General features: G+C 37.0%; 1 protein-coding gene across 1 annotated transcript in view; it reads left to right on the forward strand.

The window, feature by feature from the left end:
• The window catches only part of CFAP47 (cilia and flagella associated protein 47), a gene marked incomplete at both ends in the record, with an annotated part of 360013 nt that extends 344988 nt beyond the window's left edge, over positions 1-15025 (forward strand). Inside the window, 2 exons of the mRNA XM_082490749.1 lie at positions 5419-5587; positions 14804-15025. Coding sequence (XP_082346875.1) covers positions 5419-5587; positions 14804-15025 — 391 coding nt within the window. The remainder of the gene's footprint in view (positions 1-5418; positions 5588-14803) is intronic.
• Between the last annotated feature and the right edge of the window lie 2585 nt (positions 15026-17610).

Here is a 17610-nt window from a genome sequence, read left to right on the forward strand (position 1 = left end):
AAAAACATGTCTTGATCACACAAAATTAATTTTAATGCTGTCTGAGGAATACTGAGCAATGCTTTTTATTTTTCTGTAACCCCCCTAATTATCAAGGGAGAAACAAAAAAATGTTTACAGTTACAGTTTTAAGAACTATTTCTATTTTACTGTAATTACTGCTGTATTTCATTAGAATTACCATGAGCCAGGATTATGTATGCTGCAAGAAAATGTATTCATTAAGTTCTCAGCACTCGCACCCACTCCTCACCCTCTCTCACATGGCACTGTTCATGTCACAGGCCTGGATTCGTATGCCAATCTGTTACCAGTTCTGCGAAATTCTACCATTAAACTAAAGATGTAATCAGAAGATGTAATCAGAATACTTTATCTTAGCGTCTCCCACATAGTGGCAGCTGCAAAGAAGAAGCGTTGACTGAGCTCCATTTTTTGGAGTCTGGATGGAGACTAGCGGAAAATATCAATAATGGTACACATGCAGCAGAGCTTCCAAAAAGTTATGATCATCCTTCCTAATAACTTAATACCTGACATGTCAGTCATTTAGCCAGGAGCTGTATTTAGCTGTGTCACCTGGACTGCTTTTAGCAGGAAAAGTTAGTTTACCAATCTGCAAATATAGTACCCCTGGGTAGAACAGGAATAAGACAGAAATCTTAACATTTTGTGAAGATAAAAATTATAGCTCCTGGTTTGGTTTTACAACATGTACACAACAAAAGTGATGTTATATTTGGTAAAGCGTTCCTTGACAGTTGTTTGTCATGCGGTGTTTCTTCATATTTTTTGAAAGTCCTTTAATTCTGAAGCAGTCGTTCCAAAGCTATAGAATGATAACTGGAGTTATATCTTTTCTAGTGGCCAGAGTTCAGGATTTAGGGTGATCACTTAAACCAGAACTGGTTTTGGTAGGAAACATAAGCAATTTTGATAAATAATGAGGATTTCCTGATTTCTTTCCATTGCCATTTTTTTTTGTTGAAAAGAAATTATCTAAATCATACCACAGTCACTAATAATTTTATAGAATTTGACAACTGCATACAATTAATGAGTTTAAAGAACTTCACTGTGTAATAACTGCAATTTCTTGTGTCATCCAACAGATGTTAACTACAAATTACAAGAAGTACATTTGGTTGTGATTAACTTTTTGGAAGCACGTTGCAACATTTTCAAATTGTAGCCCTTATTTGCTTAAGCAGTTATATACTTTACAGATTAAGACATTTTGTTATGCTTCTCTTACTGAGAAAAAATACATTCGTTCAAAAGCCCTATGCGTTGTTTTTTATGTAGAGTTAGCAAAATGCTGAGATTTGTAAAGGAATAAATTTCTACAGGAATAATTTACTGCTTCACTAGTTTGAGGAAGAGAGGAGTAAACATTAAAGCTATTTTGAGCCTTAATTTAATAAAGGCTTATATTTTCAGATTTGCTGGGTATTTTACAAGTTTTTCAGTGAAATTTCTATGGGAATATAAATTTTAAGGTTTTCTTTAACTGAAGAGATAAGGTGCTATTCTTTTTTAGTTTACTTATTTGAAAATTATCTAATGACAACACTGACAATCACAGACTGTTATTTTAGAACAATGCTATTTAAGAACAAGATTAAAGGAATAATTATAAATATGTCTATTAAATATTGGCTCAAATACTCACTCTTCCTGGTTGCCATGATTTCATTCTCCAATTATTATTTAAATTCAAATTAATATTTACTCTTGTTCATTATTTGAGTAAGGGCAGAGTTCATATTGTCTGATAGCAATATCAAACCATTATGACAAGAGTTATGGAACATGCAGGTGGGAAGAGACATTTGCTTTCTCTGGTTTATATGACCTCTGCCCTTATATTTACTAATTCATTTGTGCTTGGTTCGTAGGTGTTTTCAAAACTCTACACACCATTAAACTTTATCGAGTATGTTAGTATCTGCCACCCTTGAGTTAAACAAAAGCCGCCTTGAAAAAATATAGACTGCCTCATCACTGTCCTTCATAGCTGAGAAATGACAAGCCAAACACTGACTCCAGAGTTGCCCAGATTACCTGCAGCAGTAATCAAAAAGGAGGAATTAATTTTTAATCATTTAAAATAACGTACTTTTTAACTATACACTAAATATACAGACACTGAAAACAATAATGTTGGAAACTTGCCAGAATGCCTATTTTCCCTATTTGGACACAGCTTCCACTTTGAGGAATATTTTATGTTGAGTAACTGACTTGCCTCTTTTGTTTAAAACTGCCGGGAAGGGGAGGGGAGGGGAGGGGAGGGGAGGGGAGGGGAGGGGAGGGGAGGGGAGGGGAGGGGAGGGGAGGGGAGGGGAGGGGAGGGGAGGGGAGGGGAGGGGAGGGGAGGGGAGGGGAGGGGAGGGAAGGGAAGGGAAGGGAAGGGAAGGGAAGGGAAGGGAAGGGAAGGGAAGGGAAGGGAAGGGAAGGGAAGGGAAGGGAAGGGAAGGGAAGGGAAGGGAAGGGAAGGGAAGGGAAGGGAAGGGAAGGGAAGGGAAGGGAAGGGAAGGGAAGGGAAGGGAAGGGAAGGGAAGGGAAGGGAAGGGAAGGGAAGGGAAGGGAAGGGAAGGGAAGGGAAGGGAAGGGAAGGGAAGGGAAGGGAAGGGAAGGGAAGGGAAGGGAAGGGAAGGGAAGGGAAGGGAAGGGAAGGGAAGGGAAGGGAAGGGAAGGGAAGGGAAGGGAAGGGAAGGGAAGGGAAGGGAAGGGAAGGGAAGGGAAGGGAAGGGAAGGGAAGGGAAGGGAAGGGAAGGGAAGGGAAGGGAAGGGAAGGGAAGGGAAGGGAAGGGAAGGGAAGGGAAGGGAAGGGAAGGGAAGGGAAGGGAAGGGAAGGGGAAGTTTTAGGTGTGACTATATGTGTTCATGTAAGTGCGTATGTGTGTGTATATATATTTTAATCAACACCAAAAAAATATAGCTGCCTCTAGTACCTTGTGCCAATGCTGTCAAGAAGCATGCAGATTTTCTTTAAAGCTTTTTTGTTAGTTTTTTTCCATTTTTCTTTATGAAAATTAGAGTCTGACAAGGCTGATGCAGTAACGTTTTTCTCTGACTTGGCAAATATCTTGTGTGGACAGCTATAGATCAGTTTTGTGACAGTTTCGTTTTAAACTGTCTGGTCCTTTTGCCAGGACTATAGCTTTTTCTCCTGTGTGTTTTCTGACTAACTGTTTTGAGGAATCACTTACGGTCTCTGAAAAAAACCTACTGTTGCGTCACACCCTGTGAAGATGCAATTTCTGCAGGAATAAAGTCCTTATTTTCTTCTGTCTTCTATCATGCAGCCTGTACCATCTCCCTTAGCATTTCATCATTGACATCTGCAGTCCAAGTCACGGTCTCATATGTCTTATGAAGACATAAAGTGCTTATTGGGAGTTGTCATCCCTAACTACTTACCAGAAAACAGACTGAATATGGGAGATAAAGAAAGGGCTGTCTTAAAATATTCCTAAATATAGCCCATTTAGAGCAATGATGTTGGAAGTGAAGACCTATGTTCAGGTCTCTGTTTCCAGAACCAGGGTTTGAATATTCATCTCAGATGTTTTCGATGTGTGCTGTACTCTGCTACTCGGTTTAAGAGGCATTGTTTCTTTTTCGTCCTGTGCCTGCCCTTCGTGTGTGGTAGGTAAGCTCTGGGCATTCACAGCTGAGCAGTCCTTGCAGGAAATACAGATCTGAAAACTCAAGGCTTAGATGGCGCATGGATGGGACCTCAGGCTGGATTAGTGCTTATGGCCCAGGGGCGTATGCTCAGCTGCACGTTAGTCACCGGGAAAAGAGATTGTCAGCGTAAGTCTGGTGTCACAAGACTTGAAGTTTAGTTTCAGACCTTCAGTAGTTTTGCCCACCTTGCTGTCACCTAAAGGAAAAGCCAGGCTAACTCTGCTAATGCACTCAATTCTGATGGCACTGCTAAATGTCACTTAATTTTTTTAAGGAAGCACAAGCTTTTTGGGTTCTGTTTTCTGCACTTGCACTGTTTGTTTCTACAAGCTTAGAGTGTAACCTTTTTTCATGAGGGTATTCTGAATTTAAGAAAACCTTTCGTGAGAACAAATTCCAAAGGAGAGCTATTTTTAAACAAGATGACACAGACCCAGTGTACTACCCCCTGAATAGCACTTGTCCAGGAAATGTGGGACATTTCCGTAGAGATATGAATTGTCATAAAATATTAAATTTCACTTCTTTGTGAGTATTTTCTTTGAAAAGCAGTGTTATTTCTGGTGTGACAATCCATGAATAAACAGATTTGAACAGCTTTTCTTTGACATACTGCTAGGTTTTCATTCTTCAAGTTTTATCAACTAAAAATGTGTTCCCTCTAAGCATGGGTGATACTTGTCCTGCTGTACTGTGGCAGGGCATCGTGGGTTATTTTTTGACTATGCCATTGTATTTCTAGTTTCAGTTTCTTTTGTTCTCTTTTTGTTCAGATAGTTATAAAGTTGTCCTTGGCAACATATATAAAAACAAAAAAGGGAATGCCTGACTGGAAAATGCAAAAAATGTATGTTATTTTCATGCTGAGAAAGTTTATGGCAAGGAGTCCCTGAGGATCTGTCACAGACAGGCTTCAGTTTGGGATTGGCCTGAGGTTGTTTTGTAGTCCTCAGCCACTGTCTTTACCAGGAATAAGACATTTTCTTTGGGTGCAACAGTACTTCCGTGCAACTAGCAATTAGACAAGATTTGCAGTAACTGTGACAGAAATTCTTTGAGATAAGAGATATACAATAATATGGATAAAGGAACCTAATTAGTATTATTGCGGTATCTTAAAGTGTTTGGTTTATGCGATATGAAAAATGTGGAAAACAGTGATGGAAAACTATTATTTCCCATATGTTCATTTCAAGGCTTTCAGAACTCCCACCCAGTCTAGTAACACTCCACCAGATTGCAAATTCAGTTCTAGTCATAAAACTTAATAAAATGGGTGGCTTGTCAGTTTTATTTGATTAGCGATTGGAAAAGTGAGGGGCTTTTAATAGGAAAAGTGTGTTTTCACTCTGACATGGAGTTTATTTCTATCACTATTATTATATCTTTACAGGTTACAGGTCAGATGATTCTTTTCTTTCTAGTGGCAAATGCTATTGTTATTCTGTAGTTATTGCAATATTTATAATATCATATAAGTGTGTTTGAAATAGAAGACCAGTGTGCACGTCCCTGTGTATAAAAATTAAAAATATTTATGAATAAATGTAAATAATTACTACAGAATATTTATTCTGTAAGAATGCTGTTAGTATTCTGTATGCATTCCATGGGCTGCCAAGTTTCCTGAGTCATGCCACATGGTCACCTAAATGCTAAACTGTAGATAAATTGTATTAAGACACCGTAAAAGGCACAACAGCCTACTGTGCTTTTCTGTAGGAACCCGGAACCATTCACCGCGCACTTCCTGGCGGGCAGCGATCCTGAGTTCCTTGTGCTGCCGCAAGCTGGAGAACTTCTTCCAGCTGGCACTGTGGGAACCCATATAACAGTGGGATTCAAGCCAAGGATGTACGGCAAGAAGCATACAGCAACTCTTGTAATTCAGGTGAGTCTTCCTGAATGCAGTACACAAATATAATTTCAGGAGTGGAAGGGAAAAAAGAAATCCTATACAAAAAAGCAGCACTGAAACACACAAAAGCGTGCACCCTGATTATTTTACTGCTCTTCACTATGGACAAGAATAAAGCTAAATTTTGACAGTTAATTCATGACAAGCTGGAAAAGCATATTATATTTTAATTTCTATGTTATCGCTTTGCCATCATCACCAGAGATAGAGACCTTATCTTGCTACGTTTGCCCCAACTCCACTGTCAACATGACAGAATGACTTTCTACAGAGGATCAAAATAATCATGTTAAGAACTTCTGGAGAATATATTTGACTAATTAAATATGTGAGACCTAGGTTATTGATTTTACTTGTATTATACCTCCTAGGATCAAAAGCAGTAGAAGCTAGTTAAGAAACTATAGGAAGCAGAATTTCAGAACATGAAATCAGGAATAACTTTTTGAAAACAATCGTCAAAATAAACAAAAATAATTTGTAACCAAGTAGCTTCTGGAAGTCTGAAGTTCAGGAAACTTTTGAAGACATTTATTCCTTCAGTCGTAAAAGTGTTCGTATTACTGCAGGAATTAATTTTTAAGTCATTCTTTAAAAGGAAACTGTGGAAAACATGCTCCAAACTCTATACAAATCGTAGCGTGCACTTGAAATCTATTCACTGCATCCTGGCAATGTTTTCAGGCTGCTACATTAGAAGTGAAACAGCAATATTGATTTAAAAAATAAGACGGTCAAAACAAAGTTGATAAAAAGACGCATAGTAAATAACTAGTGTTTTATCTCTCTGAGTGACAACTTGTACAACAGTGAATAAGAAATTCAAGTCCTGGAAAAACAAGAAGGGCCTTTAATCCTTCCTACTTGTTTTCTTTCACTGTATTAGACATTTGATTAATTTAGTCTTTTTACATAAACAGCAGTGATGCTTATCACTCTTCCATTTGAAAAAGAAAGTAACTGACTGAATTTATTCCGCATTCTTTTATATTTACACAATGCTACATGACAGATATTCAGAGCTCAGAAACTTTTAAAGTAGTTCTGGAACTGAGCTCCTGTTTTTAGGCATGTCACATGTAAATGTGCTAGCCATGTTTGTCTTTGGCTTAACTTCCATCACTAACAAAGAGCTTTAACATAATGAATTTGTCTGGAATGGGATAAACATGATGGTCAAAGATTATTATTAGCTTTCTAAGACCGCAGTCAGTAATCCAAAATTTCCTTTTAGGAATTTATCAGTACAGATGGGCTTTGAGTAATTGACTTTTTAACCTACAGCTACTCACACCTCAGTCTCTGGTTGTGGTCTAGACAGCCGGCCGACTTTACACCTCCACCATTGGTACTGTGTGTAAGAAGTCACTCATATATGTTACATATACATACCGAATCACAACTTGTCCTATATATTCCTGTATGTTCTAAAATACATTGAGGCTGGTAGGCACAGTTAGGACCTATATCACACCTTCACAGTATATTAGAGATATTTCTAGCATTCTTACTCTAATGGAAGTATTAAATTGTTTCAGTAGTGTTTTGATGAGGCTTGTGTTCTCTTTGCTCTAATTGGTAGTCCTATTGTGCACACTGGACCTCCCCCGTTCCTCTCCACACAGGCTTTCGCTCCTGTAGTTCTAATGTAAGCCAGAGTGTCTGCGACTGTGTGTAGTTCTGCAATTTTGCTGCTGCGGTCTCAACATTGACCCAAAGTAAAACTTGATGACATGTTGAGAATACCAGACACTCATTTCTGCCTTTCCTGTTAGTTGAAATAATTTTCATTACTGACCTGAGGTATACAGATTTCGTTAGATGTCAAAACCAGTACTAAATCAGTCTTATTTGGGGAATAATAATGGAGGTAGTGAAATGCAATTAGTGTTGGACCTCACACTGAAGAACCTCCCTTGCACATATCTTTTCTAGCCAATATATTGGCTGAGGCTTTGGGCTATTTTTAGAAGCAGTGAAGAAGTTTCTTTTCTTTTACAGTGTCACCTCTCATCTGATGCTGCTGTAGTAAAGGACTACAGCACTCTTGTTGTAAAATTTTCTTTGTATTTCTGGGAGTAAAGTCATAGTCCTAACACTAACGTATTTTTATTATTAAATCCTATGAATAGTGAGTATCAGAACTGTCGTTTTTGTGTGCTTCAATGAACAGTAATAATTAAGCTGTAAAGTAGCAGAGATGACAGTATAAGTTCTTAGTTTTATGTTGGTCATTACAATTGTGTTGCAAAGTAAAATGGGAAGTTAGGATTACGGAGAAAGATCATACAGTCATCTTTTTCTCATTTGTTGTTAACATTAAACCCAAATATTGTACATGCAGATTTTTTTGGTTTTTGCCCTACTGAGAACCCAGTCCTGAGGAGGTAATTAGCTTTAAGAGATTACAATTTGTCTTTACCGGAATTTAGTGTGTACATTTTATTAACTGAGTGTATCTATGTAATTGAAATAATGTAGCCTCATTTATATTTTATACACACAAACCAGGTCCTTCATGGGATATTTTGTGGATTCTTTAAGACTTTAATATTCATAAATACTTACAGTAGATTTTATTAATAGCAGAAAACCCTAATTATTTTGCTGGAGCAATTAAATGTTCTTTAACCATCATTAAAACTTCTGTTCTCAGTCAACTACATATCTAAACAATTGAAGCTAGATGCTTATTTGAATAGCTGTTAGGAATCTTAATTTTGTAAAAGTGACACAGAAAATTACTTCAAAAAATTCTGTAGATTAAAGAATGAAATTTAAGAAAAAGCCAGTTAAGAAAATAATCATGCTTGTTTCTGTAGCTGTGAAAGAGAACATCATAATCTAGTTGAGCTACAAGTAAGAAACAGTGACATAGTGCATGAAGAGCATTTTAAAATGGGTATTATTCCGTAATCAAACTTCCATATTTATAATAGCTTTCAAAAACAGTGCCTTTCTAACTGAATAAAAATGTGTTGCCACTAACGATAAATTAAAGAGCGTGCTTCTTAGACAAGCTATAAAGTGCTGTGAGGGAAAAAAAGGGCTTCCTCGGGCGCAGTGACATCTGAGAGCTAGGCTGTGATGCGCTGGTAAAGCCACACAGAAAACCAGCAGAGCTTAGGGACAGCAAGGTGCTGCTGGGGCAGGGGGATGCTCTGCGAAGGCTTCCTGGGGCAGGAATCACCACCAGGCACAAGGCGGAGAAGCCAGGAGGCTGGCGAATCCTTGGAAAAAGGGCGTATTCAAGTTGGCGTACAGTTAATTTGCTTGCGCTGTGCTGAATTCAGCTAGAGACCCGAGCAATTGCTTTGTAATTCATGGGCGAGACTTCAGAGGTGTTCTAAAGCAGAAGGCACACAAAATAAGTCTCAAAAGATAAAACAGGTGTCAGAGTAAACCAGATTGCAGGTAACATTATCAAGCCCTCCAGAAGTCAGGCTTGTGCGCCTTTATTACTGAATAATCACTAACTTAGCCTATGGAAGATAGCATATCAAACCCATTTGTCATGCTGTTCTGGAAAGAAACGATGCAGCGTGCAAGTCACAGTGCCCGGGTGTGGCTTCTCTAAGCTTGTCTGTGCAAATTCGCATATCTTAACAGAAAATGGTACTGTTACATATTCAGTAGCTTGGTGAAAATGCCTGCTGCCTTGTTCCTGCTAGATTGTTAATTACCATAGTTTACCGTTATTCTAAATTGTATCTGTTAAAGAGAATGAGCACGGAAAAATGTCACAAAGTTAATAGGATAATTGAAATAGTTTCACATTAAATAAGACATCACCTGTGTCCCTCACGACCGCTTGACGTTGGCCCGAGTTTTATGATTAAAAACAGAGATCCAGAAAGATCATTACAGGCAGTGAATGTAGCACATCCTATCATTAGCATCACTGGGTTTTGAGTGCAGAATCAATATTCAAAATGCTTGATTCACAAGCATAAGGAAAGGTTACTTTGCTTATTGAGACGATAATTCTCGTAATGCCAAAAGATGAGAACAATATGGGAACCATTGCTGTATGTGGGTGTTCAGACCATTGCCAGTCCCGAGGGAATGGTTGGTATTGATGGTATTACATCTAAGCAATGCTGTGAAACATCTAATATCTGAACTGCAGAAGTCAGTTAAGCCACCTTTAATTCTATCTGGAAATGTTCCTCTAACCTAAGAAAATGATTGTTAGCCATCTTCTTCATTAGAAATTGCTCAGAGCCTGGCTGGGCATTGGTCTGCTTGTGGGAGGCGGTGAGTGACTGCCTTTACATCACTTGTTTTTTGTTGGTTTTATGTTGTTTTTTGTTTTTCCTCTTTCATTCACTTATTAAACTGTTTCTGTCTTGATCCATGAATTTTCTTGCGTTTGCTCTTCTCTTCCACAGTTCACATAAAGGTCTGGTTTAGTTTTTATTCTGTATGCACTGATCATAAATGCTAATTTTTCCTCTGTTTTAACTTATCTGGAAGTCTTGCAAATTTTATTTGAACTTTCCTGAGTTAACACTTTTTGGAAGATAATTGGAATACCATTTACCTTAAAATTCCTGGTACTTGCTCCCAACATTTAACGCCCTCCTAACATAGATTTCCCTGGCAATTAATTAGCATGTAATTCAGTAGCACTGCCAGCCTACAGTGAATACACATGGATGATCTGTGTTCTGCAAATTAATCCTATGAATCATGAGCCATCTGCAAAAATGGATTGAATACCAAAAAATATACTTTTATATCAATTATTTGGTGACTGTTACCAGTATTTGCTGAATAAATTACTTCATGAACATTACTCAGTCAGCCATCAAGATGGTTAAATAACTTGAATAAATTATGATATTTAGTAAAAAGTGGCAGCATGCATCTCATTTTGGAATTCTTCAAAATATTCTTCAGAAAGATTTAGCTCTGCAGATGAGCCAAACTATTACTCTCTTCACATTTAAACTAGGTTATAGTCATCAGGAATTTTGAGGTTTTGATAAGAGGAAGTCATTCATTTCAACTGGAAATTGTCCCTCAGACTGTCAAAGACATTCAGACTGTGCTCTGGCCTTTCTTCTTAAATTGTGTGTGAAATTGGTCTAGAGATGCATTGCAGGGAGCCTGGGATTCTTAAATACCTATGTTTATATTAGATATATTTTCTTAACAGAGAATCTCTTTTATATTTCTTTTCCAGTAGATTGTATAGGTTGTAGTCAATTCAATACCTTCATCTTTAGACTTTGTTACTACCAGTGCTAGTATTAGAATTCTTCCAAATTTGATATGATAAACTGCACTGCTTTAAGCATGGGAAGAGCAAGAGTTCCACTGATCTGGGAAATTTTGACCCTGGTCTGAGGCAAGTAATTACAGCTTATAAGTGAAATATTCTATCATAATTATATGGTCACATATAGATGACCTTTTGAAGTCTGTCTCTCCTCTCCACAACTCCAGAAAAGTCTGAAACTTGATCTGTCTTTTCCTTTGCTGAAACATATGTCTGACCTGGAAACCCAAAGGAGCAGCTTCGAGGCATCTGCGTGGATTCTGAACTTGGTAGACTTGCTCTTGCTGCAGTTTTCATATTGGTTAGAATAGTTGTTGTAGTTAAGCTGTACAGCCTTATCCTGAAGAAAATACTTATGGCTTCAGCAGCCTTTGAAAACCTAATATTTTGCCCTTGGAAGTTAAATATTCTAGTAAAATAGAGATTTGTGGGTGTCTAAGGTTTTCTGAAAATTACTGAATTCTAGGTTGTCTTGAAAATTACTGAATTCTAGGTGGTTCTAGTGCTAAAAAAACACTAACCCAAATTATGTTGACAGTTACAGTAACTGTTTTCCATTCGTGTGACACTTGCTTGCCCTTTAGCAGAAAATGCTGAACTAAAACAAGAGTCTTTCAGTAAATCAGTATGCAAGTGCACAATTTTTTCACAATGACTGTCTCCAACAGTGCTATGTCTGGGATGATAGCACATGATTTACAATCAATGGACTACCGTAGTTCAAGATGATAAATTAGGGTGGACTTTTTTGTTGTTACTGCTCTTTTTTTTTCCTTATAGCTTGATGGATTCTGTCTAAAAGGTTCATGTCATAAAGCCCACAACATTTTGCCCATTGAACCCAATGAGTTTCCATCAGGGAAAGAGCAATCTCTCCTGCCACAGAACCACACCTCATGCAGGCTATAGCAGCAACAGAATAGGTGGCTTTTTTTGCCACATCAAGCCACAATTTTTTTTTTCACAGAATGCACCTATCAGATATTTTCTCTGACCTTGAAGTGATCAATGAGACTTGCACACAGTGAATATGATGCTGAGGTTAAATTTTCTTTAAACTAAATTGTTCACCTGGCATACTAAAGAAAGATAAAGCATTTCATCTTGTACAGAAATTAATAAAACAATTAGCTAACTTTGGAGAGTGATTTACTTTTCTTAAATGACAACTTTATCTTTGGACGTTAGATACTGATGTTGGTCCATGTCACACCTGCTTTTGCTGGATTTTATCTTTACAGGCGGTAGAGTTACTAGATCATTTCACAGTATTAAATAAGGTTGAGAATAAAGATGAGTTAATCTGCCTGTTTTACACTGGTATAATATTCAATTTAAATTAGATTTTGATTTTAGCAGAATAGTAACGGAAGTTTAAAAAATTATGCATGCATGGTGAAATATCTATTAAGATCTTACGCTTACTAATCTTATTTGAATAAGGCAATTCATTCAGAAGACGCTATGTAAAATCAGAACTGCCAATTTTGAAGCAGAGGTTTTAAAAATGTTTCTTTAAAAATACACAGCAAAAAAAGTCACCTGTTCTTTCAACACAGGAAGTATTTATTCAGCACAGAAAAATATATATTCATTTACCAAAATACTGATTAAAACCAGTTGTCAAACAAGAAGCACCACAATTAGGGATTCATATGGTGATGACATTTAAGAGCTGTAAGTGTTTGCAGCCTATATGTGAAATAGTATAAATGCTGTATAAGTTCATAGCAGAGAAGAAAGCCTGTGCCAAATGGTTTACAGTTTAATGGTCTGAAACTTCTGTTGAATAACTGCAACGTGAACACAAAACTGCTTGCAATGATATCCCTTAAATATACTTTAGCAATGACAGGGTAACAATTAGAACAGTAGGAAGGAGCATATGAAAGATAACAAAGGTAAACATCATCAATTCCAGTTTTTTCAGTGACAAATATAAAATTGATATTTAACAAAACTCAGTAAAGTCAGAGAGCCACTTTAACATCCTTTTTATTCATTTCTGTGTGTTGTAATAATGGGATGACAGTAGAGAAAGTTCAAGATGGAGAAGGTTGATGGCTTTTCCCTATGACTTTTGTAGTGCTTTGCCTAGACCACAAGTAATTGACAGAATGCAATAAATAACTAGATAAATATACACACTATGCTTGGAGATGGTTGATAGCATTTATGCTATGGGAAAATTTGTCACAATTTGTATGGATGTTGTTATTCCTCTCCATAGGCCAAGTCCGCTTGGTGTACTGACATGCCCAGCAGCTAAGCAGAAGCAGAGCTCTCAAACTGGAACGTGCAAACGGGCCACAAAGCCAACCATGTCGGAAGCTGGGCTGTTAACTAAATGCTTGAGGGAAAAACTCATGAGCTTTGAGGTTGACTGTTGCACAGATTTCCAGATCGATTTGAGAGTATATGCAGCCCTTCTGACCTTTTGTTTTGTCGGATGAAAAATGACACTGTTGTTAGGTGTAACGGTCATACCTGCAAATGATTGTTCTAAGGATTACGTTAGTTATAAATGGGAGATAGATTGTTTAAATCACAACGGTTGTTGTAATGATAAATCTTTATGACTTGAAGCAAGAGAGAAGGGTTGACCTTACAAGCCGTGTCTCTGTCGTTCAGTGCAGCATGACGCACAAGCCTAGCACCAACAAACCTGCTCTAGAACCACAAGTAACATGGCTGTGTGATTGCAGCGCTATGCCAAATGTGGAAAGGCAGATCTTGGGAATTTGGAGATACCACTTATTTAACATGACTCCACTGCTTTGAGGCTGCAAAGTCATAGAGTCTGGTGTGTTCTGTGTACCGGGTACTATATATGTATGTACTATGTACATGCATTATGTTCTATATAAAAATAATAGTTCACTTGTATGAATATATTTTAATAGATCTACATCATGCCATATTTTTTACTCAGTGTTCCCTACAAGTTTTGCCTTGGAAGAAAAAAAAAAGCCCCAAACATAAATCCTGGGATTTCCAATCACTGAGTGCGAAGGAATAGATGACAGTGCATGCCTAAAGTCTGTTTTGTCTGTCTTTTGTATAGTACAAAGCTGGACATAATGACAAATCATTTGAAATGTTTGAGTTTTGTAATATTTCTGTTTGTTTGTGTTTGGTTTTTTTATTTTTTTTAAGTGAAAGGAGAACAGAAAACTAAAAACCATGCACAGACCTTTTCCTAGATGTAATGATACATGGGACATAGACGGTAGTATAGCCTTCATATGCATAGGAATAATAATCCTTAAGTATGGATAAATGGGATGTGTAGTAAGAATAAGAGTCACGTACTTGGTAAGAATCAAGTACTCAAGCATTACAAGACATGACATAGAAACATATGCTCCTTTCCTAGAGACCAGTTATAAACAAAAAGCAAATAAAGAGTGTCATTTTCAATTCACAAAAATATACTTCAAACTAGAGATTTGAACATGAAGCTGCAGTTCTCTTGTGCATACTCAGAGTCCTTTTCTCTTTGTTTTGTTCATTATTTTAATGCCAAAATTCCACCATTTGATAATACCGTTATTACCAATATCAGAGCTGCAGTTAAATCCTACAGTGCATTTGTATTGTACTATGGAATAATTACCTTTGAGCAACATATAGAGCTATGGGGTTTACTAAATATAAAAGGAATTTTAGATTAGCCAGGAAGCTAAATTTCTCGTCTTTGTTATGCCTGGTCCTGAATAAAGTTGAATGTGATTTCAGCTCTCTGTGTTTCAGGGATGCAATTCTCATTCTGTGTTATTCCAGTACCTTACATGGAAAAGGATAAATATCTTTTGAAATCAATGTAGCATGGTAAATCACTGTCAAAAACTTTCAAGGCATTTGATCACTGATTTATGTTTTATGTCTCTGTTCATTATTTTCAGACACAATCAATGCAGTGGATGTATGAAATCAATGGACTGCCTCCACAGACCGTACCACCTACAAGGCCAGCAAAAGTGATTTCTACCAGCAGTTACGTAAGATCAGCCACAGTTCGACAGCGCAATTTTTTATGTGAAAATCTGAAACTTACAACCACTGGAGTATCCTCACCAATCAAGGGGGCACCTTTGGTCCTGAGGACAAAATCGAGAAAGTTATGATCAGTTATTTGTTGGTGAGGGTGGCCACTTTGGTCAAATAAATTCTGCAGATAAAAAGAGTATATGTTTTTTTGGTTTTGTTTTTGTTGGTTGGGGCTTTTTTTTTTCAAGCAGATAGGCTATTCATTAATTACAACATCTTTGCTTTGACTAAAATACAAATCTTGATTTATTCATCCTATAGCCCTTTAACATACCTAACATAGAATGAAAATGTGTCCTCCCTCAGTATTTTTGCTTTGAGTACATTTTAAAGAGTGCTTTAGAGTACTGAAATATAAAAGGCTATGAAAAGTCAGTGATGAATGGAGCCAGACTTTCCTTTTTTTCTTTTTTTCCCTAAAATAAACAAACCAGAGGTGTCATTCATATTGTGCTTCCATTTCCATTCTTCCCATCCTCAGGTGACTTTAGAGATGGGCATTCAGGCTTTCTTTGCTCTTGATGTAATGTGGAAAATCAGATCTATGCAGATCACTGGATGGGTAACTCCTGCCTTCTTTCTTCGTTGAGATTTTTTTCCTGATTGTTTTTTTCTTGCTAATAGAATGTAAATTGTATCTGTGCCTTTATTTTGATGGCGGAATGTACTTTAACGAAAAAATGGCTTGGCACAGATTAAGTGCTTTCTTGGCACAAATACAGAATGAACATCATTGCTCAGAAATGGGGAGCCTGAGAACAACCTATGTAGGTCAGTGTAAATGAGCACCAATAAAACCCTTTTACCGCAATGTGCTTGAGGATTTTGTTTATGCCACACGTTTTAGAGAAGCTATTACAGAAAATGTTGGGAACATATAAAACAGCAATGGCGATGTTTAATACCTCCTTTTAAATGCAGTATGCCCCATTTTGGTCAGAAACCAGGTAATCTAAAACAAGAATAAAATCTGCCTTACAAATTCAGTACACAGCACAGGAAAGATATTGTCAATAGCGATATCTGGTGTGTATCTAAAAGACACTAAGAAGCTACTACAATATTTATCTTAAATGCTCCTGGGACCACAAATACAGCTAGATTTCATAGGAAGGCTCTATCTGCATATATAAATGAAGCAATTGTTCCTCTGACTGTAAAAACTCAGAATTTATGGATCAGAAATATGCAATGATTTCACAACTCATTATTGGTCTTGGTGTTCAGGGAATACTTCAGTGACATCTCTTCTTTATAAAAGCTGTGTTTTGCTTGTTTCACTTTTTTTTTTTTTTTTCCAAGTTTAGCTTTCCTATTTAAAATGACACCTCTTGTCAAGATGCTCATGACTTTGTAATTCTACCAGAGATGGATTCAGGTGGCATTATAGGTGAAAATAGTTTAATTACATTATCTGTCTTAAAAGGGAAGCATAATCTATGCTTTCTGAACCAGATGAGTTTTTTTCAATGTGCTTGAGCTCGCTCATGAGTTATGCAAGATATGCCATCATCAGTTGAATTTGCACCTATTATTAAAAAATAATTGCATTTTCTTATTTCTTATGGATTTTAAACAGAACTAGCAATATTTTTTCTGATATTAAGGATGTACTTGCAAAGGTGATTTGATTAAAGACCATTGTATCTGTGTGGTTGTAACATCCACAATGTTTTACATATTATCTGCATGCATTTATGGATTATACTGACTATATACACTGTCTATTAAAAATAACTTCCTTTTTACTTCCAGGCTTGACACTTTGCACTTCTCAGTGATGTGACTGTATTCTTTATAACGCAAGGGCTAATTCTAAGTATATCTTTTAAAAAACAGTTTCTAAGCAGCAGCACTGGAAGATTTCCAGAATGATCAGTTTTATTCATTACTCGCTCCCTCCTTTTCGCTAGAGTTACTGAGTCATATTGAAAATCTTGGAGTTTCAACTCATAGAAGGAAAGAACCGGCATGACAAAAGATTATAAAATGCTGCTTTTTTTATTTAAACTTGGAGAATTCACTCCAAAGCTTTTGGACCCACCATTAAATCCAAGCCTCAGAACAGCAGGGCAAGCTGCTCGACATCACTCCACACCTTAAAAATGTAATCTGCAGAGGAGTTCAACTATTGGAGATAGGTCTAAATATAATTGTTGAAGTTAGGGCTCAGGACTGAAAAAAGCAGTCCAAATGCTTTAGCTTAAAATTTATTCTAAATTATTATATTAATCTTCTTACAAGGAAATGGGTGAACACGAATGCAGCCTCAAGGCTATGGCTTTCGAAGAAGTACTCGCAATGTTTTCTATGCCCTTATGCCGTACCAGACCAGCCACTAACAGAAACTAGAAGAGAAAAAATTAACTTTGTTCCTCCACATTAGAGCACCCTCCAGGATCCTGTTCTTCTGAAAAGGATGAAAAAAGGAGTATCTCCCTTCACAGTAATCTATTTGCAGGTACAGCAGAGTCTCAGGAAAACGGGGAGATATTGGTTATTACTGAAAATAATAGCTCTTCATCTCTAATCTCTCATTTTGATTAGACATCTAAAATTACTTTTACTAACCCCATTTATGTATTTTGATACGAATAAGTATAACACAAACCAAAAGTTTTTCATAGTCAATATGTCACTTAAGTCCAATGTCTTAATCATA

The sequence above is a fragment of the Vanellus vanellus genome (assembly GCF_965231255.1).
Source record: "Vanellus vanellus genome assembly, chromosome: 1".
NCBI classification, from domain to species: Eukaryota; Metazoa; Chordata; class Aves; order Charadriiformes; family Charadriidae; genus Vanellus; species Vanellus vanellus.